The 23,454-nt window shown below is 49.5% G+C and overlaps 2 protein-coding genes across 13 annotated transcripts; one reads left to right on the forward strand and one right to left on the reverse strand.

Moving 5' to 3' along the window:
- Window positions 1-1,317: 1,317 nt before the first annotated feature.
- Cdca4 (cell division cycle associated 4) lies at window positions 1,318-11,746 on the forward strand. 9 transcript variants are annotated; one of them, XM_075947693.1, is made up of 4 exons: window positions 1,318-1,489; window positions 1,811-1,934; window positions 6,859-6,924; window positions 9,800-11,746. In XM_075947693.1, the coding sequence occupies exons 3-4, from the start codon at window positions 6,871-6,873 to the stop codon at window positions 10,520-10,522; spliced, it is 777 nt and encodes a 258-aa protein (XP_075803808.1). In that variant the 5' UTR covers window positions 1,318-1,489; window positions 1,811-1,934; window positions 6,859-6,870; the 3' UTR covers window positions 10,523-11,746. The 9 variants fall into 9 exon arrangements, with proteins under 9 accessions (XP_075803808.1, XP_075803813.1, XP_075803811.1 ...); XM_075947698.1 differs by lacking the exon at window positions 6,859-6,924; XM_075947696.1 differs by lacking the exons at window positions 1,811-1,934; window positions 6,859-6,924 and adding an exon at window positions 4,542-4,621.
- Window positions 7,440-23,218, reverse strand: Clba1 (clathrin binding box of aftiphilin containing 1). Of its 4 annotated transcripts, none has more exons than XR_012907683.1 (6): window positions 21,546-23,218; window positions 20,350-20,495; window positions 18,920-19,049; window positions 16,817-16,933; window positions 13,571-13,809; window positions 7,440-7,640 (listed from the first exon to the last, which is right to left on the reverse strand). XR_012907683.1 is itself a non-coding variant. In XM_075947691.1 (5 exons), the coding sequence occupies exons 1-5, from the start codon at window positions 21,972-21,974 to the stop codon at window positions 13,792-13,794; spliced, it is 840 nt and encodes a 279-aa protein (XP_075803806.1). In that variant the 5' UTR covers window positions 21,975-23,218; the 3' UTR covers window positions 13,521-13,791. The 4 variants fall into 4 exon arrangements, 2 of the variants coding, with proteins under 2 accessions (XP_075803806.1, XP_075803805.1); XR_012907682.1 differs by lacking the exons at window positions 7,440-7,640; window positions 13,571-13,809 and adding exons at window positions 15,019-15,727; window positions 15,972-16,132; XM_075947691.1 differs by lacking the exon at window positions 7,440-7,640 and having other exon boundaries at window positions 13,521-13,809.
- Between the last annotated feature and the right edge of the window lie 236 nt (window positions 23,219-23,454).

Raw genomic sequence — 23,454 nt, forward strand, 5'->3', positions numbered from 1 at the left:
CACCACAATTACGTACAGCTGTTAAAATGCTCAAGTAGGCCTCTCTTGAGGCGCGCGCACGCACGCGCACACACACACACACATCTTTGGGTGTGCACTCCCTCCCCAATCTAGCTTCACAGATTGCTGAAATCTTCCAGCAGTGTACATTAAGATCCTGGGCAGAGCTCCTCAGGCTGCGATGCTGAGTTTACCTCTCGTTGCCAGTAACATCTGCAAACATACTGAGATCCTCCCTTCCTCTGTCGTCCAGTTCCTCGCAGAACGCAAATGTCCCTCTGAGGGCTTGCAGTGGAGAGATCTTGAAGCAGCTGTGCCTTCCAGCCTTGCTCTCCTTGGCTGAGGCCCTGCCAAATGCCTCAGTTTCATTCAGGGATCAACTCAACTAGTTTCCTTTGGCTCGGGGATTAAGAGCATTTGCTGTTCTGACAGAGGACCTGGGTGTGGTTCTCAGCGTGCACCTGATACACATTCATACCTGCAGGCCAACACTGACGCACACAAAAGAAGTAAATAAAATAATAGTGATTTAAAAGGAAAAGCATAGTCTAAATTTAGAAGGCACTCCTTTCCAGCTGATTAAGAAAGGGAAAGTACGCCCAAGAATTTGGAGTGGGTGAGTGAGCAGAGGATAGCGCCCACAGAACATAGGGTAACGTTGAATAGGACATTCATATGTTTTCTCGTTTGGCATTGGTTTTTCTCTCATTATTAGCCCGGGTGGGGAAGTTTCCGGTCTTTCCCCGCGAATAAGCTTGTTTCATGCCTTAATGTGGCATCTTCCCTTCAGCCAGCACTAGACAGACACTCGGCACCCACTCAGCACCTCTAATCAACGGCGTTGGGGCTTGGTGTCCTCTTTCAAGCGTACGAGAGTACGCTAACAGGACATTATACTTTCACGTTCGAACCAGGACCTGTGCAGGGAGTCCACCACCGAGACTCGTTCAGACCTTCTATACTTCGCAGCAGGGCAGAGTAGAGCCGCGCACAGCGCCGCCACTGTGTTCAACCTTAGGACGGAAGGTTGTGGGAGAAGGCCGAGGCCGAGGCCGAGGGAGAAGCGCCGGCGGGAGCGAGGAGACTAGGGACTGGCTGGAATGGACGCGCTCGAGAAATCAGGGGGCCAGGGGCGGACCAAGCGCACGGACCACTGGGAACGGGGCCGTGGCCGGCGCGCGGAATCCTGGGAGCCCGAGCGCGCGGAAACCTGGGAGCTGCAGTAGCGCTGTCGAGAGACAAGGGACGGAGGCGGAGCGAGGCGCGGGGAGGCATGGGAACGGGGCGGGGCGGCCCAGCGCGCGATCCTAACGGCTGGAGACGCTGCGCGGGAGTCCACGCTGGTGAGGCTCCGCCTTGCGTGGGTTTGAACGGAGCTCCGCTCGGCACTCCACCAATTGGCGCTCGCGCGGCGGCTCCATGGCGACCCTTTGTGGGCGCTGACTGGTCTCGGCTGCCGACCGTGTGGTGGGCCTGCCTCGCGGCGCAGGTGAGTGGGTGGGCTGCTTGTCCCCCGGGCCCCTGCGGCCTGGGCTGCGGCTAGCGCGGCACCTCCGGGGCGGCTGGGCCGCCAGGATCCCCCGGCCTCCGCCTGCGCCCGCCGCCCTGTGGCGTCCATGACGCCGCGGCGTGTTGAGTGACACTTACCGAGAGCCGGAGCGGCGGGTACGAGCTGGCCCTCCCGCCCTCCGCCCACGCTCCCTAGCTTCCGCTCCTGTGGCCCTTCCTTTCTCCTCCGTCCCTCCTTTGGTTCAGCCCGCGTGGGTCTTCCACCCCACCCTAGCCGCCGCTGCTGTGCGTTTCCCTGCAGAACTGCTCGTGGGCTGCAGTTTGGGGGCACCAGACTCTGCCTGGCTCCGAGCTCTGAGCGTCGACTTGCTGGCTAGGGACGGATTCCTAGAGATCAGGGTGGGCTCCTTGCAGCCTCCTGCCTGGTGAGTGTTGGCCTTGAGTACTTTTCCTTTGTTTTTTGAATTTTAGTTCCCCTGAGGCGGTTATCGAGTGGCTCGTGTTGCACACCATTCCCCTACTACAGTGGACCTCACTTCCTTCTATATGATTATTTATGGCTCAGTAGAGACTGCCTGCAACGGCATCAGTGGAACTCGACTGGAAGCCAGAGATCTTTCCTGTGCTTTCTCTCACCCAAATAGGATCACCAGGGGAGGGGACCCTTCCAGAACCTGGGACAGGTGTACTGGTCCAGACAGCACCCATATACTTTCCCTTGTTGGCCTTTGTATGTGACTACCAGATGGCAGGACTAAGCTAGCCATTGATTGAATTGATCCACAGAAAACATTGTCTACACACAAAGTTAAAATTGATGCCTTATCAACCCCCTGCATGCAGCTTCGTCAAGGTCTTATAGGTGAAATTTAAAATGCAGCCAGGAATCTCCTCCTGTTTTAGAGACTCCAGTATAAGGAGGAGGCCAGGAAGTTTCCTTGGGTTGTCACTGAAACCTAACTCCAGGCATAAGAAAGCCCCACAGCCTTCCAAGGATAATGCTCAGAAGGACTTTTTAGCTGTTTATACAAAATCTCAAGCAGAAATTGTGGGACAGTAAACGCCACCACGTAGCCACCAACTTCACTGACTGTAGCAATTCCCAACTTGTTCCCTCCTCCCAGTTGCCTTTTTTGGAAGTAGTTTAAAGCAGTTGTGATTTTTATTGTTGTTTTGTGCTTTTGAGACAAGATTTCCACTTCTCCACTTCCCCATTCTCTGTCTCTTTCTCCTCTCTCTCTCTCTGTCCCCCCCTTCACCCTTTCCCCTCCACAATCCCCTGAATATTCAACCTCACTCTGCAAAAAAAAAAAAGAGACAAGATTTCCTTTAGCCCAGGCTGGCCTCAGACTGACACTGTCACCAGAAATAACCCCGAACTCTTGTTCTTCCTGTCTCTGCTTCTCAAGTGTTGGGATGACCTGTATGCCACCATGCCCAGCTCTGAAATCACTAAATCCTGATTCACCTTAAAATCCAACATCCAGATGAGTGCTTTATTGTTGGCTATAGTCCAAGCCCTGGTTGTGCTAGGTCTATTCAGGTAAAATCAAAACTCTGATAATTGCCTAAATCATGATGAGAGCCCAGGAAGTTGCTTGTCATCCTTCATTCGGATTAAGCAACCTCAGGTCCGACACACAAGTGGCCACAGGGAGCTGTACCCAGACCATTCTAGGAGAGGCTCTAGGGCTCAGCCATTTAGGGCTGGTCAGAATATTGCTGGTGATACAGGCCTTCATCTCCTCTTTCCTCTTAGTAATTACACTGTCACCATCCTGTTTATAGCTTTGGTTCTAGAGGGACAGGTAAGCAAACACATCTGTGTATTTCATTCCAGGGCTTTGGTTCTGTGAATACCCCACAGTTTTATCTTGTGACTCCTCCCCTTTAATGTGTGTATGCCTGTGTATTCATGAGTTCAAACTTGCATGAATTCCTGTGCACCGTCTGTGAAGGTACCCTGGAACTGGAGTTCTAGGCAGTTGTAAGCCACCATGTGGGTTCTGGGTACCCAGCCTTCATCATCTGTAAATCGTCTCTAGCCCCACCTTGTTTGAAATCTTAAATCTGAGGATGGTGAACAAGACTGAAGGAAGGACAGTGACGCCCTAGCAAGAGACAGAGTATTGGTTAAAGCTCTGTTGTGCAAGAGTAGTATGTACCCTAAGGAAAAGGGACAGTGGAGAGGGAAAGGTAGTTCGATAGCAAATATGCAAAAATGAATGCAGAAGAAAATTGATGAGTCCTAGTACTAAGTCAGGATTTAATGGTACAGAAACCAAGTGCCAGGCCAAGGAAACATCTGTGGCTGGAAACTACTTGGTGCTGGCTGTAGACTGCCTGGTGTGCTTGTGCTTACAAGTAGGCACTCGCCAGAAATGATGACCCACTTGTTAAATAACAAACACAACTTGCTGTGGACGCAACACAAGTGAAAGCTAGTGCTCACTAAGAAAGGGGCTGGGGAAAGGGAATCTAGAGGGTGGCAGGTTTTCTCTGAGTGGTTAGAATTATGGAGCATCTTCGTTTTGTGATTTTTGATTCTCTTCTAGATTGTCTAGTGAAGCTGTGGAAATAATAAAAGCAATCCAGTGAGAACAGGCGGAGGCCGGGTGTACAGCAGAGCTATAGCTGGGAGTTGCTCCTATCACTGTTTGCAGTCTTGAGGAAAGCTTTGCAGTGGGGTGACTAGGTGTGAGCATCTCCCGAGTGGGAAACAACACCTTCATTCTGTAATCACAAATTTAAGAAGCAAACAGTTTTAATTTTATGATTCTGCAGAAACGGAAATTAGCCTAGCAAAAATAGCTTCCCAGTTTGGTACAAAAAGTGGTTTTGAAAGTCTCTGGTGAAAAATTCTGCATTTTTGGTTTTCTGAGATGTGATCTCACTATGTATCCTTGGCAGGCCTAGAACTTCCATGTAGACCAGACTTGGATTTAAACTAACAGAGAGCCATTTTCCTCCAGTGCTGGGATTTAAAGGCTTTTACCATCATACCCTACAGTTCTGTCCTCTTTTTCCTATAGGCTGGTTCTCCAGAGAGATAAAATCTTGACATTTGTCTAGCATTACCTGCTTGATGGATTCCCCATCCTATTGGCTCCAGGTACAAAGCCTCATCTAATGGATATTCCAGGGTTCCAGATTCCCTCCTTTTCTTATTGTAGCAGACTGCAACTTTTCAACCTTAGGATGAACTAAGGGGGCCTAGAAGGTGGGGTCAGCTGCTAGCTAGGAGAAACAAGTACTATGCCTCCTACTCCTCTTGTCTAGTTTACCAGTGGTGGCGCTTGCCTTTATCCCAGCACTGAGGAGGCAGAAGCTGGTAGATCTCTGTAAGTTTGAGGACAGCCAAGGCTACACAGAGAAACCTTGTCTCAAAAAACAACAAAAAGCCGGGCGGTGGTGGCGCACGCCTTTAATCCCAGCACTCGGGAGGCAGAGGCAGGCGGATCTCTGTGAGTTCGAGGCCAGCCTGGTCTACAAGAGCTAGTTCCAGGACAGGAACCAAAAGCTACAGAGAAACCCTGTCTCGAAAAATCAAAAAAAAAAAAAAATAATAATAAAATATATAAATAAGACCGTCATTTGTTTCTTAGATCCTGTGACTGGCTGTAGTAGGTATTTCCTCTTCTGTTAGTCCTGAGATGGCACCAAAGAATGCTGTACTAGGTTTTTTCTTTTGGACCACCAGTCTGCTCCCAAATCATAACATGGAAACTTCTTAATTAGTTATTAGTTTGAATGTTCAGCCTAGCTTAGGTTTGTTTCTGACTAGCTCAGAACCTGTTTTTCTGTATCTGCCTTTAGCCTTGGGGCTTTGTACTTTTCCTTCTGTATATCTTACTTTCACTATTCCTTGTGTCTGCTGCCTGGCTTCTTGCCCCAGGCATGTCCCTTAGTCTCTTCTCTCCTTTTCCCAGCCTAGATTTCTCCTCCTATTATCTCTGCCTACCAGCCCTGCCTATCCTTTTTCTGCCTTCTTATTGGCTGTTCAGCTTTTTTAGACCAGTGAGGTGCCTTAGGTAAACAAATGCAGAATAAACAAAGCCAACACACCTTTATACAGTTAAAGTGGGATTCTGCAGCATAAACAAATATCTTTGCCTAGTTAAATAATACTCCACAGATGCTGCTAGCTTTTTATATCCTGGCTAGAGGGCTTTTGTTGGGCAGTTGCCAATTAGAGTCCTGGAGAGCTTGCTGGTTTCTAGGCTGGTCTTGTAGGTGAGCCTTCTGGGCTGGTCATTGCAGATTATGGGTCAGAATTGTTCCCTCTGTGCTCCTGCCAGAAATATTTGTACTTTGTCTCTTGTAAGAGCATGTGCTCTGGGTGCTTCTGGGCCTTCTTTTCTGGCAGTATGTTCTTAGCACTACCCACTGCTGATCAGTCTGGTTGTGGCTCAGCACTCAGTCAACTTTCCATCCCTAGAGGGGCACTAGAGCCTTGTCTGCTTTCAGAATTAGTGTTCTTCATTGGGTGTGCCCACTCAGGGATTTATGACTTGAGATACCAAAGGGCTTCCCGCCCAGCTTTATTTATTTACAGTTATCTTCCTGCCTCCTGCATACAAGGTTCATAAACATGTGTTGCTGACTTTAATGCACTTTGAGTTGTCTCCATATGTCAAGTCTCTGAAGCCTGCTTATCTTTTTTTTTTGTTTTGTGACCCTCAGTTTAATCAAGGTTGCTTGCGTGAACATGGGCAGGAATTATTTACTGGAGCATGGGCAACTTAATCTTCTTTGATGGTTCCCTCCCTCAGCAACCTTTCGTGAGCTCCTTCCCCCCATTTGTGAAGAAATGTTAATGGGGTCCCATCTTGTGCACATAATCACAGTTACTCCTGTGATTTCATGTGTGGAGCAGCCATGTCGTGTCCAGACATTGTTATTTCACAAAACTTGTCATTCTCTACCTCTTAAGATTCTTTCTGCCCCACTTCCAGGATTATTTCTGGAGCCTTGGAGCCAGGGAGTATTGATATAGATGTCTGGTTTAGGGCTAAGAATTCACTAGTTTTTTATTCTTGGTATTTTGACTATTTGTGAGTCTCTGCATTAAATACTGTCTGTTGCAAATGGTGGGAGCTGCTCTTACCAAGGGTTTAAATATATTTAAAAGACAGTTTGTACATCATGTCCATTTAGAAAGATAACAGGAGTAGGCTCCCCTCCAGGGGAATTGACCTAGCCATGTGCTTTTGACCAGCTTTAAAGTACCGGGTATGAATTCTGTCCTGTGGAACAGACTTCAGATCCAAACAGAAAGCAGTTGGTTATAATAGTCATGCCACTATTTCTCCAGTGAGCATCTTTTATCTTACAGATTGGTATTTTTAGTTTGCAGGGTTCATGGCTGAGAAGACCACTGATGACTTCTCTCTTCAGCCTGTTCTCCACCTCTTGGTACTAAGAAAACTATCAGGAACCCATTTATTCTTCTCTGTTCTTTTGTGAGTTCTACCCACTGCAGCCTCTGGTTGGCCATGCTGCTCTCCCTGGGACCAGTCTGCCTTCCAGTTGGGTTATCTGTTAGATTTTAATAGTCAGAATGGGCAGCTAAGTATTCTATTAGCAAAATAGGGTTAATTCATGACATGTGAGCTAGTTTGGTTTGAGGTCTGTTAAATCTTGAAGAGTTGAAATTTTAGAGATAACCCTGAAACAAAGAGGAACTTGCTGAAGAGAAACTTTTGAGACTTCCCACTCCTTAATTCAGGGTTTCTTGTTATAGTTTGACATAGTATATTAATTCTCAATAAACTTAGCTGGTTTACCCCAGTGGCTTTAAACATGTAATTGTTGTTGTTGTTGTTGTTGTTTTTTTAAGCTGGAAAGAATCTAGTTTAGACTTAGTGACCCACACTTTTAATCCCTCTGCTCAGAAAGCTGAAGCAGAAGGATCTTAAGAGAACAGCCTGTTAAACACACACATACTACCACCAAAAGAGAAATCTCTATAATGCAAGGTTATCTTAGTTACCTTTCTGTTGCTGTGATAGAATGGCCTGACAGAAAGCAGCTCGGGGAGACAGGGTTGGTCTGGACTTGCAGTTACAGCAGGGATGAATGTATCTGTCCATCATGACAGGGAAGGCACAGCATGGAAGGGTGAGGCCAACCTGGTAGTCAGGAAGCAGAGTGATCACATGTCAGTCATCTTCACACAGGAAGCAGAGAATAGAAAGGGTTCTGTAACCTCTTAGACGGTACCATCAGCTGAGACCAAATGTTCAAACCCAACCTAAGTTTATTTAGTTATACAAGATTTTATGTATGTAGGTATTTTTGCCTGCATGTATGTCTGCACCATACGCATACAGTGCCTGCTGGGTCCAAAAGAGGGTGGCTGTTGGATACCATGGAAACCAACTTACAGATGTTTGTGAGCTGCCATGGATCCTTATCTCCAGCTCCAGATTCAACGGGTTTAAAAGAATTTGCCTGGCCCTGTGTCATACAACTTATAATCCTAGCACCTGGGAAGCAGAGGCTGGCCTGGTTTACCCAGTGAATTCCAGGCTAGCCAGGACTACCTAGTGAGACCCTGATTCAAAAAGAAAACATAACCTTGAATATTCTTAACAGAAGCAATGTGGGTTTGTGTGTGTGTGTGTGCGTGCGCGCATATATTGGGGCCAAAGGCTGATATGTGGTATCTTACCCATTTGCTCTTCACTTTAATTATTAAGGCAGGGTCTCAGTTGAGTCCAGAGCTAGCCTGCTCCAAGGATCCTCTATTTTTACCTCCCGAGCTCTGGGATTAAAGTTGGGCCATCATACCTTACTACATAGGTTGTAAGGATCTTTACTTTGTGTGGCAAGCATTTAACCTGTTGAGTCATTGTCCTGCCTGGCTTCATGAAGTTTTTTTTAGACATATATATTCTCTGTGTATTACATGCATTTATGTATGTGCGTGCCTGGTGCTCTTGGGGGTCAGAATAGGGCATTGGATTTCCTAGAACTTGAGTTATAGATGGTTTTGAGCCACCATGAAGTACTGGGAACTGAGCCTGGATTCTCTGAAAGAGCAGTCAGTGTTCTTAACTGCTGGGCCAATCTCTGGCCTCTCTTGTTATTTATACTTAGGTAGTAAGCTCCTTTCTATCACTACACCATAGATAATAAAACTTGAGGGGTAGCATAGACAGTAGTAATACTGCTTACTTTCCTGGGCATAGTCCTATAGGAAAAATAAGCTCTTGGCACCAGGCCTCTTAATTTTTTATCTTGAGTTTCTAATGTTTTTTCATATGAAGTTGCATCCTCTTTACTCCTCTCTTAAGTGTGTGTGGGATGTGTTGGGAACTGGGCACTGTGTGGCCAGCACGCTTGTCCAGGCATGTTCTCTTACTGGAGATCTCCTGCACCCGCCTCCTGTGGCCGCCTGGTGCTTTGTCCTATGATTGCATGAGTGTAAGGAGAATGGAATTGATTGGGTGTGGCCTCTGGAGCGGCTTTTCTCTGGCTACAGTTCCAATGGGAGCCCTGGTCCTTTGAACTGGATTGTTTCCAGTTTGGGACAACTGAGTAGAGAACTACGAATATTCTTTACAAGTTTGTACATGAGCCCTAGCTTTCATTTCATTGGAACAAATACTCAAGAGGCCACATAAATTATGTAAAGGTCTATGACTCTGAAAGGAAGAAGGTAGCCTTTTTTTGTATCTAAAAAGAGTTCTAAAGTTTATGTATTTAAGAGATTTCTGGGGGAGGAAGTGGAAATTTTGAATGGTCTTATTTATAAAGCAATAAAAAATGAAAAAAAAGTTCTGTTAAGGACAACTTGGCATTTAATTTCAAATGTATTATTTAAAATAATTTTTTTTCTTTTGTTTTTTTGAGACAGGGTTTCTCTGTAGCTTTGGAGTCTGTCCTGGAACTAGCTCAGGTAGACCAGGCTGTCCTCCAACTCACAGAGATCCACCTGCCTCTGCCTCCTGAGTGCTGGGATTAAAGGCATGTGCCATCACTTCCCAGCTTAAAATAATGTTTTTTATTTTAAAATAAAATTAAACCTGAAGAGATGACTCAACAGCTAAAACATCTTGTCATGCAAACATACGGAGCAAAGTTCTGTTTGTGTTCATTTATCTGTTGATGAAAATTATGCTACAACTTAGAGCTCTGGTGGCTGTGACAGTGGCTGTGCCTCAGGCAGTCTTCCAGATGGTGTCTCTGGCACTGTTGTCACTTCTGTAGCTGTTTGAAACTGTCCTGGGTACTGTCAGCCAGCAGGCTGAAGTATGTTAATTGCTGTCTTCCTTGGTTCCCACAGGACACAATGTTTGCCAGAGGGCTGAAGAGGAAATACGGTGACCAGGAGGAAGGAGTAGAGGGTTTTGGTACTGTCCCTTCCTATTGCCTGCAGCGGCAGTCACTCCTGGACATGTCCCTGGTCAAGCTCCAGCTCTGCCACATGTTAGTGGAGCCCAACCTCTGCCGCTCGGTCCTCATCGCCAACACGGTCCGGCAGATCCAAGAGGAAATGAGTCGGGATGGTGTGTGGCATGGGATGGCACCCCAGAATGTCGAACAACGGGCACCAATTGACCGCCTGGTCTCCACAGAGATCCTGTGTCGTACAGCCAGGGGAACTGACGGGGAGCACCCCACTCCTGAACTGGAAGATGATCCCCTGCAAAGCTCAGCTTCTGAGCTTCCCGTAGTCAGCTCAGCACAGGGACAGAGAAACCCTCAGAGCAGCCTCTGGGAGATGGACAACCCACAAGAAAACCGGGGAAGCTTTCAGAAGTCACTGGACCAGATATTTGAGACCCTGGAGAACAAAAGCCCCAGCTCAGTGGAGGAACTCTTCTCAGACGTGGACAGCTCCTACTATGACCTAGACACGGTGCTAACAGGAATGATGAGTGGGACCAAACCCAGTCTCTGCAATGGCCTCGAGAGCTTTGCTGCAGCTCCCCCACCTCCCAGCTCCACTTGCAAGTCAGATCTGGCTGAGCTGGACCATGTAGTAGAGATTCTGGTGGAGACCTGAGAGAAGGCCCCTAGTGGGCCTATTCTGTGCTGTGATCCAGAGACAGACAAGCACTTGTCCCAAAGGGGGCCCTGCCTTTCTGACTATGAAAATACCCTGGGACAGATTTTCTCTGCGAGGCTGCATGCAGCCCTGAAGACAGAGCAAGCCATTGCCAGAAACTGAGCTCTTTGAAGACTTTTGGGCCCTGGGATCACTGTGGAGGATGGTGTGCCACAGTTGTGTCTAATGTGTTTTAAATTAGGTAGACAAACTTTCTAAAATTTAAGTTTTATATGTTTTGGGCAATATTTTGTCTTAAGATATATTTTTTAAACTTTTTATACTTTAGATTTTTTTCAGCTATTTTCTTAAAAGTATATTTTTTCTACAAACATCCTCTGCTGCTACATTAGAAACATAACCTAAATAATTACAATTGGTGTGTGTCATTTTTAAGGTTTAAATAGAAAATATTTTTTGGTAATGAGGCTCTACACTCCCAAGGCAACAGTGTAAATGTAGCCGGCCAGGTGTTTACATGAGAGGCCCAATCATGGTCTGCATTCTAGCAGAGTGTCTGAAATGAGAACCATGCACAGCTCCACTGCGGCCTCACTGGGTCTGCTCTGCAGGTGGTGTCTTCCTGTCAACGGCAGGGTGCTTTTATTTATGCCTATTTATATGTAAATGCCACTGAAGGCTAAGGTAAGATGTCTAGAAATTACATGTCAGTTCTGTCTCGGGCAGTGCCTTATGCAGGTCTTGTCCTTGGCCATTACTGCCTGGCTCCCAGGCACTGATGTGTGACAGAAGGGCATGACCTCCTCACACCTCATGTTCCTTGTCAAGTGTGTACATGGAGGCTGCTGGGTACCAGGCATGCGTGTGCTTGGGAAGGGTGTGTCCTCACCCATGTCCTCAGTAGGGAACACCCATGCATGCTTGCTTGCTTTTAAAATGGTGCTCAAACATTTTATGGTTCAAAACAATCTGACTCCATCTAATTTTAGGGCCCCTTAATCCTGGGGTGGCCCCTAAGCTGTCTGCTTGGATCTCAAGGTTCTGCTACCTGATCACATGTCAGACTCTTCCTCCCTCCATGCATGTTTTTTTCTGTCTTTTATGTGCTTTTTTGGTCTTCCCCACCTGAGTCTAAGAGGTTTTATTTTTTTTCCTGTGTTTGTATGACTATTCTTTAATATCATCAATGTAAACCTCACTTTATTAAAAATATCCAGCAAATGGAATGTGTTATGAAATTTTTTCTATCCTAATCCTTCAACCGAGTTTGCTTTCGGTGGTCTCAGCATTTTATATGCTTTCTATAATAGGCAAATAACTTCTTTTTGTGCTAAATAGGCAATAAGTTTGTTTTCTTAACCAAGGGAAAACTCTCCCTTACCTTTCAGCTCCTGCTACCTTTCCTGGGCCTAAGGGCTCTAGGTAATCTGTAGGAACAGCTGAGCCCCAGTCTGTGACAATGATCTTACGTGTGTCTCCTTATAAAAGCTAGTTTAAAGGGTGTGCTTTACTAAGTAAACGTAAGGCAGGATTTCTCTTTTACATTTTATTTATGTCACAGTGCCCATGTGGAGGTCAGAAGACAACTTTCTCAGAATCAGCTTTCCCTGTGGGCCCAGGGATGCAACGCAGGTCCACAGACAGCTGAGGTGTCCTGTCAGTCTCTAAAACAGGAATTGCTTGTTTAAAGCATTTCTGTTCCTCCTAGTAGCTACAGTGTCTACTTCGCAGCCTTAAAAAGCTAGATCTTTGGCTGGGGAGAGGAAGCGCATGCCTTTAATCCCTGCACTCGCAAGGCAGAGACATGCAGATCTCTGAATTCAAGACCAGCCTGGTCTACAGCGCAAGTTCCAGGACAGGCTTCAAAACTACAGAAAAACCATGTCTTGAAAAACCAAAAAAAGAGAAGTAAAAAGATCTTTGGAAACTGAGGTGTGTGTCAGCCTTGATGCTTATCTTTAGAGAGCTGCTGGGAGCCCTGAGACGAGTGACCAGTCTGACCAAGGCTTTTCACCCTGCTGCCTTCTGTTTCTGCCTGGGTGGAGTTGCTGAAATTTCGTAGGTTCCTTTGGGTTTGATCATGCACATGTGACATTTTCAGATTAGATATGAATTTGATGACTGCTTGGAAGCACATTTTCCGTGTGTTTATAAATATGTAACTAGGGATGTGGCGTTAAAATCTCAGCACTTGAGGATTGCCATCTAGGTAGTATCAGGCCAGGCCTGTGGTGGGGATCACTGGTCATTATGCCCCTGGAGTAACCATTTACCAAATGGCAGACCAAGAATGTAGGTGCTCCTCGCAGCTTTCGCCCATAGCTGCTTTCTGTGCAGAGAGTGGACAGAAGGCACTCGGGTCAGAGCAGTCCCAAGTGTTTCATGCTTAGGACTACATGTCCCTCATTTGTGAAGTATCTCAAATATGTACAAGATAGGACCCAACAACATTCCATCAGGCATAGGGTGGGGCCCATGAGGCCCTATCCCTCTCTGAGGATCTATTCAGTTAAAGGTTGGGGGAGGGAGTGTCATTTTCTTGATATGGTGGTCCCCATTTTCCAAAAAATAAACATTCTCACAGTTGTGCGCTTAATTAAGTCACACACACACACACACAAAAGACATGGAGGTAAGGAGATTTGGAAAGAAGGGTTCAGAGCGAGAAGGGATGAAATGACTTCGTGTAAGTCCCAAATATATGAGCCGCATCCTCTGTCCTTCAGTTCCCACCTGCATCCCTCTAGACGGTTAATGTCACTGTGTTGCTTTAGAGGTCAGAAGTTTGTGAGGGAGGCATCTATGCACCTGTGGTGAGGTGAGCTAAAGATTGAGAACATTTGCCTGAGACATTGCCTTCCTTACGTGCTCCATGTATGTTGCCTCACTGCTGACCTCACCAGCAAAGTGCAGGACACAAACCAAGTGGGGCCTCTGCCACTGCTCAGCTGAAGCCAGCTTCCAGGAGGCTCAGGCTCTGCCAGGGTCCCGCCACCCAAAGCAAAGCCACTATAGGCAAGTAAGCCTCAAACCTAAGCCCCTTACCTTCAGTTTGGCCAGAGCCTGGGCCTGTGTCTCACAGCCCAGTTCCTTGTGAGGAAGGGAGTGGAAATAAGTGTCCTGGAGGGTGGGGAAGGGCAAGAAGCTTGCTGAGGACTTGTTCTCCTGAGCTGTTCAGGTGCTGCACTCAGTTCAGGCTTGGCTGTCCCAGGCGGCTGGACCCCTGGCTCTCAGCATTCATGTGTTCTGAGAGGCTCCTGATGGCTTCACCTTGCATGCAGCTGCTGGGGGCCCAAGAGCAGAGTGTATTTCAGAGCATGTGTAGGAGCGCTGCCTTGTTTGTCCATTCCTGCTTTAGCTGACAGAATTGCAGTTAGCCATATATGATGTTTTCAGATGTCTAGGATGGTTAAATGGAGCTGTGGCCGAAGGCTACATTTGAGTAATGAGAATACTAAGTCTATTCAGTGATTTCTGAGAATATAATTCATTTCCCCCCCAAGATAAGGTTTCTTTGCATAGCCCTGACTGTCCTGAAACTCACTCTGTAGACCAGACTGGTTTCAAACTCAGATCCACCTCTCTGCCTTCCATTGTTGGGATAAAGGCATACACCACCATTCCCAGCTTTGTGATTCATGGTTAAATGTTGCCAGTTTATACTTTAGGGGTCTTGAATGTTGACCTGAGGCTACCCTTGGCTGACACCATCTCCATCGGGCCCTGCTAACTGCCACTCAGACTCTAGGAATTTCACATTCTAAGACTCCGCTGAAAGAGTCATCCGCTTGTCTGCACCTGGCTTATTCCACTCAACATAATGTCCTCCAGGCTCATCCCTGTTGCTGCGGTATCAGGGTTCCATCTTTTCCTGGATAGACAGTATTCTTCCTTTATCCACTCATCCTGGGTCAGGACAACCCAGACGGCGCCACCTTGGACATTGTGAACCCGCTGCAGTGAACGTGATACGAACAGCTTTTCCACAGACAGTCCTTCCTTTGGGTATAACCTCAAGCAGTGGCATTGCTGGCTCACATGGCAGGTGTTTTAGTTCCCGGAGAGAATCTCTATACTGTTTCCCATAATAGTTGTTCTCATTTACATCTCTATGTCCTTGCCAGCTCATCTTCATCCTAGCAGTGTGGTGGTGCCTCACTGCGCTTGGCTGCACTTCTCTATGGTCAGTGTTGGCACGCATGTTCTTCATATACCTATTGGCCATTTACACTCCTCCCCCCAGGTAAAATAATCCTTTTGTTATAATCCTCAAACTAAATATCACCTAGTGGTGGTTGAGTACAAGGGTCAGACATAGCAACAGCACCTTTCTTCTCCCCTTCTGACGGGAGCAGTTCCAATACTCCTGCCTAGACTGTTCTCTGGTTCTGGACCACTTGGTCAGTTCAGTCAATAGGGAAGCTAGTGTCTCCTGAGCAGGTCAACCCCACAGTAGCCTCTCCATGAGCTAAGGAGTCAATAAGAACACAGTCTTACACAGTCTTCTTTTTAATAAAAGTTTACAAAATTCAGCGTTGCCTGCTTGTGTCTGCCCCTAGAAGAAAACAGTTGTCTCAGCAGATGCTCATCCAGTTGTCTTGGGACACCCAGTGTGCTCTCCCACCCACCCTTCTACTCAGAAACGCTTGTCTCAAGGCTGCTGGCTGAGGGCAGGATCCAGCACAGGGATATGCATTAGCATCTTAGGGGAGCCAGGACCAGGGTGGGCTCCTGCAAGTGATCAGTAGCTGTCTCCTGCTTCCTGAACTCGTGGATCCTCATGTGATTCAGGCAGGGGTCACCAGGCTTCTGGTGCCAGTCTACAGTGTCCCCAGAAACTCTCTGGAGACTGGCTGTGCCCTAGGACATTCCCTCTGCACCCCACGAGATCTGAGTGCTTGAGGTATAGAGTAGGTTGACAGAGGTCCTGGGAAACTAACAAGGATCTGGGAAACAGTGCCACAGAATAGTTCTCAGATGCTAGTACTAAAACCAGTAAGAATGTAAAATATTTCATAAAGGTACAAAGTACTCCTTCTTTTAGCAAACATTGTTATTAAAGAGTGCCATTTTTAGGTTACGTGGAGTAAAGATCTTTTTTTGTGGAATGGTGATGTAGTGTCCATTTCCTTGTAGTGGTGTCTTCAGAAACAGGCTGTAGGTGATCAGGCTGCCCTGTCTGCTGCCAGACGTCCCTGAGAGCTGAGAGCAAAGTGGTGATCGGGTATTAAAGCTGATACTAGAGAAGCCTGGGTAGGTTCCCAGCACACCCTGGAACCCCCACTCCCCATCCTCCACCCCAGATTCTCTCCTTGGTTTCAATGTGCAGTGCAACCAGAGAACCATCCAGGTGGAAAGGGGATGAGGACAGTGGCCACGAAAGTCACCCACTCCACCCTGCACCGCTGCCACCTAACTTCCCACAAGGCCAGACCAAGTGTCTTACAATTCTGTGACTGCCCTGCAGTCCAGAAGCAGCGTGGGTCTGTTCCTGCCTGTGTTCCTGGCCCTTGTGCTGGGTGTGGTCACCTAGGCCTTGGACTCCTGGTCCACTGGTGGACTCCACAGATTTCTACCTCAGAGCTGCTGCTGGGCGTCCTCCAAGTGCTATGGTGAAGGATGAACGTGCTAAATGTCTTGTTGCTCAAAGGGAACTGCAGCACTCCTTCAGAGTTTGTCCTTCCAAAAAGCTGAGGGACAGTCTTATGGGACCTCTGGCATCATGCCCTGTTAGTTCATAATAATTCCCTTTCCCGAGTGCCATAGAACCCATTGCCTGCCCCGTATATCAACCAAGGCTGTAACCTAGCTGGGCAGCACCACACTGTGCCCTGATGCTTGGCTTTCCACAGAGCCACAGGGCTGTATTCCACCCCCACCTCCTGCCACCTCTCCCCAACACTACAGTGCAGATCTCTGTGGCACCTACTCCAGTCACTGCCTAACTGTTGTCTCCTGGGCACACATAAAGAGCCCGTCCTGAAATGCCTGGTTAAAGGGGAGCACAAGATCCAGGCCCAGACAGCCTGTTCTCCCTCCCTGGTAAAAGAGAGAGGGGTAGGAATAAGGCCCCTTCCTGTCCACACCTCTCCCTGCTGGGCCTGCTGTGACGAATTGCTGGGTTGACTGTAGAAGGACCCTCAGCCTGAGAAGTGCTGCCCCTCGGGCCTGTAGGCGCCTCTGCCAGCTTCTGACCCAACAGTTATGCCATCCCAGCCTCCTGACACCCATCCCGGACCTTGGGTACTCTTGATGAACACTCAGAGGGATGGGGCTTCTGACTCTGCTCACCTTGGTCTGAATCAGGGCTTTGCAGTGGTGTAGGTGGAAGCTGCTGACTGCAAGCAGCTCTTCAGGCTTTCTGAGATCAGAACCTTCCAGAACATGACCCTGGTCTCCAGAAAGGCTCTACGGAAAGAAACTTCTGTCACAGCATCGCCATTTTCATTCTAAAATCACAGTAATCTTAATTCTGGATGCCTTGGGTCCCCTAAGGGTCAGGCCCATGGCCTTCCTCCCTTGCCTGTCACCTGCTGAACATCACCTGGTTCATGAGCCTCCAGAACTGGGGTGCTCCTCAACCTTCCAGCTGTGGCTCGAATGTGTCTCTAACTTGTAGGTGTTACAAAGTGAATTTCAAAGTCCACATGTTAACTGCATTTGGAGGGAAACTTGGGGAGGTGATTAGGATTAGAGGAGGTTATCAGAATGCTGCCTCCATGGTGGCATTAGTGGCATTAAGAGCAGAGACTAGAGCTGGCATGCTTGCTGTGTCTCACCTCATGATGCTCAAGCAGGCACCAGCGCCATGCTTTTGGAGTTCACGTGAATGTGTAAATATTATAAACTACCTGGTCTTAGGTGCTCCGTTATAGCACAGAAAAAGAATGCCTTACAGCACCTCCAGGAAGTCCCCTTTGCCCTGCCTTGCCTGGAGTTGTCCCCTGGAGCCTGATACCCAGGAATCCTATTTCCTAGCCTTCAGGTTCAATTTTTCCTGCATCCTAAGGCCAGGCTGACTTCCTGTATGGGATGTGGGTGGGCAGGGGCTTTGGGAGGGTGCTCTTCCTCTCAGCTCCTCACTCATTTCCTGACCAGCCTGGTGACCTTGCGCTGATAAAGTAAGCAGCCCACATCATGGCCCTCACCAGGGCCAAGCTGCCTTCCTTCTTGACCTCTTTATTTAAAGCTCTGAGTAATATTTAAGATGAAAAGGCCTTTTGCACCTCGCTCTGAGGTGTGACATCTCGGGAAACTCTGAGGTTGACCCGTGCACACTGATGCTTCACTGGGCGTTATCCACTGCTGTTCTCCAGCCACTGCCTGAGCCTTTTTCTCCTGGTGCTCTGCCCTGGACTTAGCTGGCTCCCCCCTCAGATATCAGGCTTTCTTCTTGGGGCCACCATGTGTTTAGAAGGCCCCTCTCAGGTATGCACCAAGTCAACCCACTACATTGCTGATCCCATACATTTCACATGTTCATGCAGAACTTGCCCTCGTTGCCAACCCTTCCTGTGTGCTGCTGTAGCCCTGGTCTGCGTGCATCACCCACTGGCAGCACCTGGCTCCTGCCCATCCTTCTTCACTGGCTTCTGTTCCTGTTAGCAGCTCCCAAGAGGCCTACCACCAACTGGGTGGCACTGCATGGCATTCTGCTAGGCACAGCATCACCACCTCCTCCTCCACTCACCCCGACCCACATGCACCTTGTCTCTTCATGCCTGCTGGTGTGTACCCCTGCTGGAGTCACACATGTATCTAGGGCAGCATGCTACCCAAGAGAGGCAGGACACCCTGATCCGCTGCCCTCCCCAACTCTGCCCTGTTCCAGTCCTGTTCTGAGAAGTACACCAAGGTCTTGTGGAAGATGGTCTTCCCAGTGCTGACAGCAGGTAAATCTGCATTCAGCCCATGCTGTCCCTGGTCAGTGGTCTCCAAAGTGTACCATGCCAGTGTGACTGGCCACAGCATAGTCTCCACTTCCCCTGAATATGAAGACATCCCCACAGGTTCCTGTCCTGGGGCTGGGTGCCGGTGCCGGCTTTTTGGAAGTGATTGGATCCTGAGGGCTTCATGCCTGTGTTAATCCACCAAAGTGCAAGCCCCACAGCATCATTGTGACGAGACAGACATTTTAGGGGTAAGGCCTGGTTGAATGAAGTGGGTCATTGGAGATGCGTCCTTGAGGCTGTATCTTGTCTCTGTTCCTGCCTGCCCACTATGACAGTTTTCTTCTGAGACACCATTTCACCACAGGCCCAGAGACACGGAAACAGCTCACCATAGGCTGAAGTAGCTAAAATTTGAGCTAAAATAAATCTTTTTTTCTCCTGCAGGTATTATGCCTGGGCTTGTGAGCAAAGCCTGCCTTCCACAGCCCCCAAGCCTCCTTACCTTCTGAGTAGCATCTACACCAAGGACAGGAAGGAGCTTCTCCCGACAGTGAGATTCACTCCAGAGATGCCGTGAAGTGGACACAGTGTCAGTGTTCTGAAGGGCTCTCCAGAGCTTTCTAGATTCAGAACTGGGAGAAAGATGCAGTTACAACAGGGGACCTGGAAGGCTTCCCAGCAGCTACTGAAGCTCAGTCCCACAGCACATAGCACATGGCCCCCCCTGTGAGGACTCAGGACAGGGCTGTCCTCATAAACCCAAACATTCACTATCAGCTTGTCCTCCCTCGTATCTGTGCACACGTTCCCTACCTACACATCTTCTTGGAGAAGCCCCACGGCCAGATTTACTGGTGTTATCTGCACAAGTGTCTACAACCCTCTGGTCACAGAACAGATGCACACATATAGGGTGCACACATGCCCTACCCACAGACGCAAACATACAGGGTGCACGCGTCCCCTACCCACAGACACACACATACAGGGTGCATACTCCGGAGAATCAGTGGAGAAATCCACAGGGAATGTTGACTGTGGCCATGGTAGTGCTGTGTGCCATGTGTGCTGAGCCCTGAGGATTAAAATGGCACCCAAGAGCTGCAAGGCCATACAGGATGTGCCAATGCTGGGCCATCTTTTCCAAACCCTCACATGTTTCTGAACACTGTGTTCTACCCTCAAGCAATACCAGTCCTCCTGTCCCAGCATGCCTAGCCTTGCCAAACCTGACACCTGGGCCACCTGGGCCACCTGGGCCACCTGGGCCTCTGAAGGACTTGACAGTGGCCTGCTGGGGCTGCCCTGAGGCAGGCATTCCTGATAGTCTATGCTCTGCAGGAGCGCCAGGCAGCGGGGCCCTGATGGTCATGGCCCCTGGGCACCAGGCCTAAATCCCCAGGCTCTTGTGGAAGGCCTTTTGGGCAGGTTCTGGGTTGACCCAGGCATGCAGAATCCCTGAGGCACACAGCTAGCTTCCCCTGAGTCCCGGGTGGCAGAGCCTGCTCACCCCACCTTCTCCTCAATCAGCGTCTATTTGGTATCTTGGCCCCTTACCACTGTTACTGCTGGCTGAGAGCACATCCCTACCAAATGGCTGGCCAGACACTCCTATGTGTCATTTTCTCTAGAAACACACACAAGGTAACCCTGAAGGTCTGTGGCTGCTCTTGGGGTGCTTCCTATAACTGGCTGAGGGTCTTAAGGTGTTGGGTCCCACTGAGCCAAGTCCCTAGCAATAGCCCTACCACTGGAGGGACACTACTGGAGCATCCATCTGTGCTGCCGGTCCCTCTGGCACGCTGTGGCCCACAGGTGGCTACAGGGACTCTGTAATCCCCAGGAACAATCGTTTTAGCTATGTGAAACCACCTTAGCAAGCAGAAGTGAAGTTTGCTTTGCCACCCTTGGTTCCAATCTGAGTTCCATTACCACAGTCGAGGCACAGATGCAAGGCCACCATTTTCTTCACTGCTTGCTTCTAAGAAATGGTCTAGAGAACAGATGTCTTCAGTTGTCCGTTCCACTGGGACTTCCTGAAATGCAAACCTAAAAACCTTCTCATAGCTGAGAATGGACTGCAAAGAAAGAAGATCCCAACGTTAGGAGCAGTGTATACATTAGGTAACTTTATGCCAAATAATTGACTTTAATATAAGTGCATTTTGTCCTGGTTGCATGCTCAGTTGGTGTGGCCGTGACTGACGACATTTTCCTCAGAATCTCCAGGCAGCTTTAAAAAAAGTACAGTGAAAGCCATGGGCTTGCAGGAAATGAGTGCACAGTTGAGCTCTGTCAGGACACGTGGGGAAGGTGGACGCCAGCGCTGTCCCTGTCTCTATGTCACTTCACCTTACACGGGCTCTGAGTTAGGTGGGGCAATGTGGACAGGATCTGAGCCAGGTGCTAGCAGAGAGGGGGCTGGTGTTAGACGTTCGGGGTGAGCGTTCTGCAAGCCCGTGTGCTGCAGCCCGGCTGGGCGCACAGTCCTATACTCACCCAGTGTTTTATGTAAAGTTCCCATCCTGTGCAAATGCTTCCTATCACTGCAAACATGGTGGAGAACAAACGTGGAGGTGCAGCTGACTGCCTCAGAGCAGCCCTCGTGGGAGGCATGAGGAGACAGGTCTCACCAGCAGTCTGCCCAGTATGGGGCAAGGATGGCTGACAGGCAGGGCTCAGAGGCAGTCAAGGAGGCAAAGGTGTGGTCAGTTCTGAGGGCTGAGCAGGACCCTTGTCCTGGCATGACCTGGCTCAGTACTCAAAACTGAATTGTGATATCTGAGTTTCAGATCGGAGGAGTTCTAAACCTACAATTCGGGATCCCCCATGTCCCCTGAACAGGACCGGACTAGTGCAGCTTCAGACTTCAGGAGAAGAGTTCAGAGGAAGCTGCCCAGCTTGGGCCCCCACCATGCCTTGTTCAGATCCATTTCCTCAGAGTGCCCTAGTCAAGCCCTCCATTCCTTGTCCTCCTCTTAAGAAGAAGACAGCCAACCACACAGCGAAAGACAAACCAGGAGAGGGGACTCAAAAGCTGGCAATACCCCCAGCCCCCTGCAGTGCACAGAAGCCTGGGCAAAGTCTAATGGCTATACAAAATACCTCCCACTCGACCACAGAAATACCTCAGAAGATGAGCCAGCAGCAGTTCCTGTCACCCAGGGTCCACCTCGCTGCATCTGGCAAGAACCATGCTCTTTTGGGATTGAAGGGGTTTTCAGTGACTGGCGTTCTGCAGCTCTCCCTGGGAGTTCAAATGACTGAGCAAACTGCTCGGACTTAGCTGAAGATTCCCTGAAGCCTTCGAACTCTCCCCACCCGCCGCTGAGCTCCCCTGGGTGCAGACAGCTGAGTGTGCAGGTGGGAAGACCCTCTTCCAGCCTGGAGCCGCTAGCTTTCGCGTCAGGCAGAGTCAGGGGACCATCGCAACAGAGTCTCCTCCGGTCCAAATCGTCACCACTCTGTTCTCCAGCTGTTTGGTGGAGGGACCCCTCTCCAGGGTCCTGTACGAAGTCATTCGCTGACTCTCTCCTCACCTCCTGCCCGCCTTGCATCTTGGTATGGCCAGGCCAGCTGACCTGAAGGAAAGCTGCTCAGAAGACATGCAGCTGCTGAGCTGGAGTTGCCCAGGGCTTCCTGGGAGTCGACCCCTCCTGGCACGCGTGGGTGGCCAGTCCTGCACGGGGGCGTGTCCTAGGCCCAAACAAGTGGAGGCGAAGGAAGGCCTGTGGGTAGACGTGCGTCCTGGTGGACGGGCCACAGAACTGGGTCTGCGAGGACGCTGGTTGAGGGAAGGGAGCTCGGGGATCGCGTCCCAGGCGGAAGTCCGGGACCAGGTCCGAGGTCCGGGAGAAGGGGGTCCTGGGCTCCCAGAGGCCCGCAAGGCGCACACCCACCTTCGCCACCGTGACGCGCCTCCCGGCGCCCAGCCGGGAGATACCCACAGCCAGCTCAGCCCGCAGCCTGTGCCGCGGGTTGCCCGGCAACGGTGCGCGCCCGCAGGCTTCCGGCGTGCTTCGCGTGGCGTCAGCACGCCACCGCGTGGCGTGGCCCACAGCTCCGCCGCCCATGCCCCGCCCTCTCTGGTCCCTTGCGGGGCATAACTTGTCGAGTCGGTACTTGCAGAGTGAAGGATACGCAGCTAGTGGGACCTAGCCTGCTATCCGGGCTGGCTTTCCTGCCTCCTCTGCCCTGCAAATGAGGGGTTCTCATTTCGTTATGGCGCTGGTGGCTGTGTTTACGATGTGTCCCCCGCAGTCGCACCTGACCAGGGAGTAAAGCCACTGTCATGGTGCTGGCCTACACCCTCCCACCCTTCCTGGCCCTGGTTCCTGCGCTCCTATTGAATGGTTTCTCCAGACTGGTGGCCACATGGGTACAATGAAAAAAGTCTGTCTCGCTGATTTGACCAATCCCAGACCACTCTCGCTTGAATGAAGATGAGGGTCTGCTGCCTGCAGAGCAGGAGAGACACTGTCTTCCTTCATGTGCTCATATTCTGAGCCCGGTCACCAGCCAGTCCTAAGGCAGAGCAGGGCCAGTCCTGGTCATGGACAATCTCACAGCCTCCTGCATCCAACTGTGTGGGTAAGGGCCTGATGAACTAACTTTGCTTCTCTCTCCCAGCCCCCAGCTACAGAAATCCCTGGCCCTTTCCCATCTGTCCCCATTCTGAGGTTCATGAAGTCGGCCTGCAGCATGTCACATCTCTACCCTAGTAATCCTGGACTAGCAGCCTTTACCAACCTTCCCTGTGGAGCAGGTGGGTCAGGCCTGCATCTAAACCCAATTCTGGTCCCCTCCTCCATACCCAGATTTCCCCTTCCCCTGGACTTCCCTGGGCCCTCCCTTGTGTGGACTACTCAGTCCTTCATCCCCAGCCTCCTCAGAAGAACTATTGGAAAATTTGATTTAAAAGTGACAAGATGAGATCATTCTCTGCATCTTGGACCACAGCCTTCCCCATTCCCTTGGGCAGACCAGCCTGGCACTGTTCTCTAAGCCCTGCAGGCGGAGAGCTCTGAACTAGCCCTT

The sequence above is a fragment of the Microtus pennsylvanicus genome, chromosome 14 (assembly GCF_037038515.1).
Source record: "Microtus pennsylvanicus isolate mMicPen1 chromosome 14, mMicPen1.hap1, whole genome shotgun sequence".
In the NCBI taxonomy this organism is placed as follows: Eukaryota; Metazoa; Chordata; class Mammalia; order Rodentia; family Cricetidae; genus Microtus; species Microtus pennsylvanicus.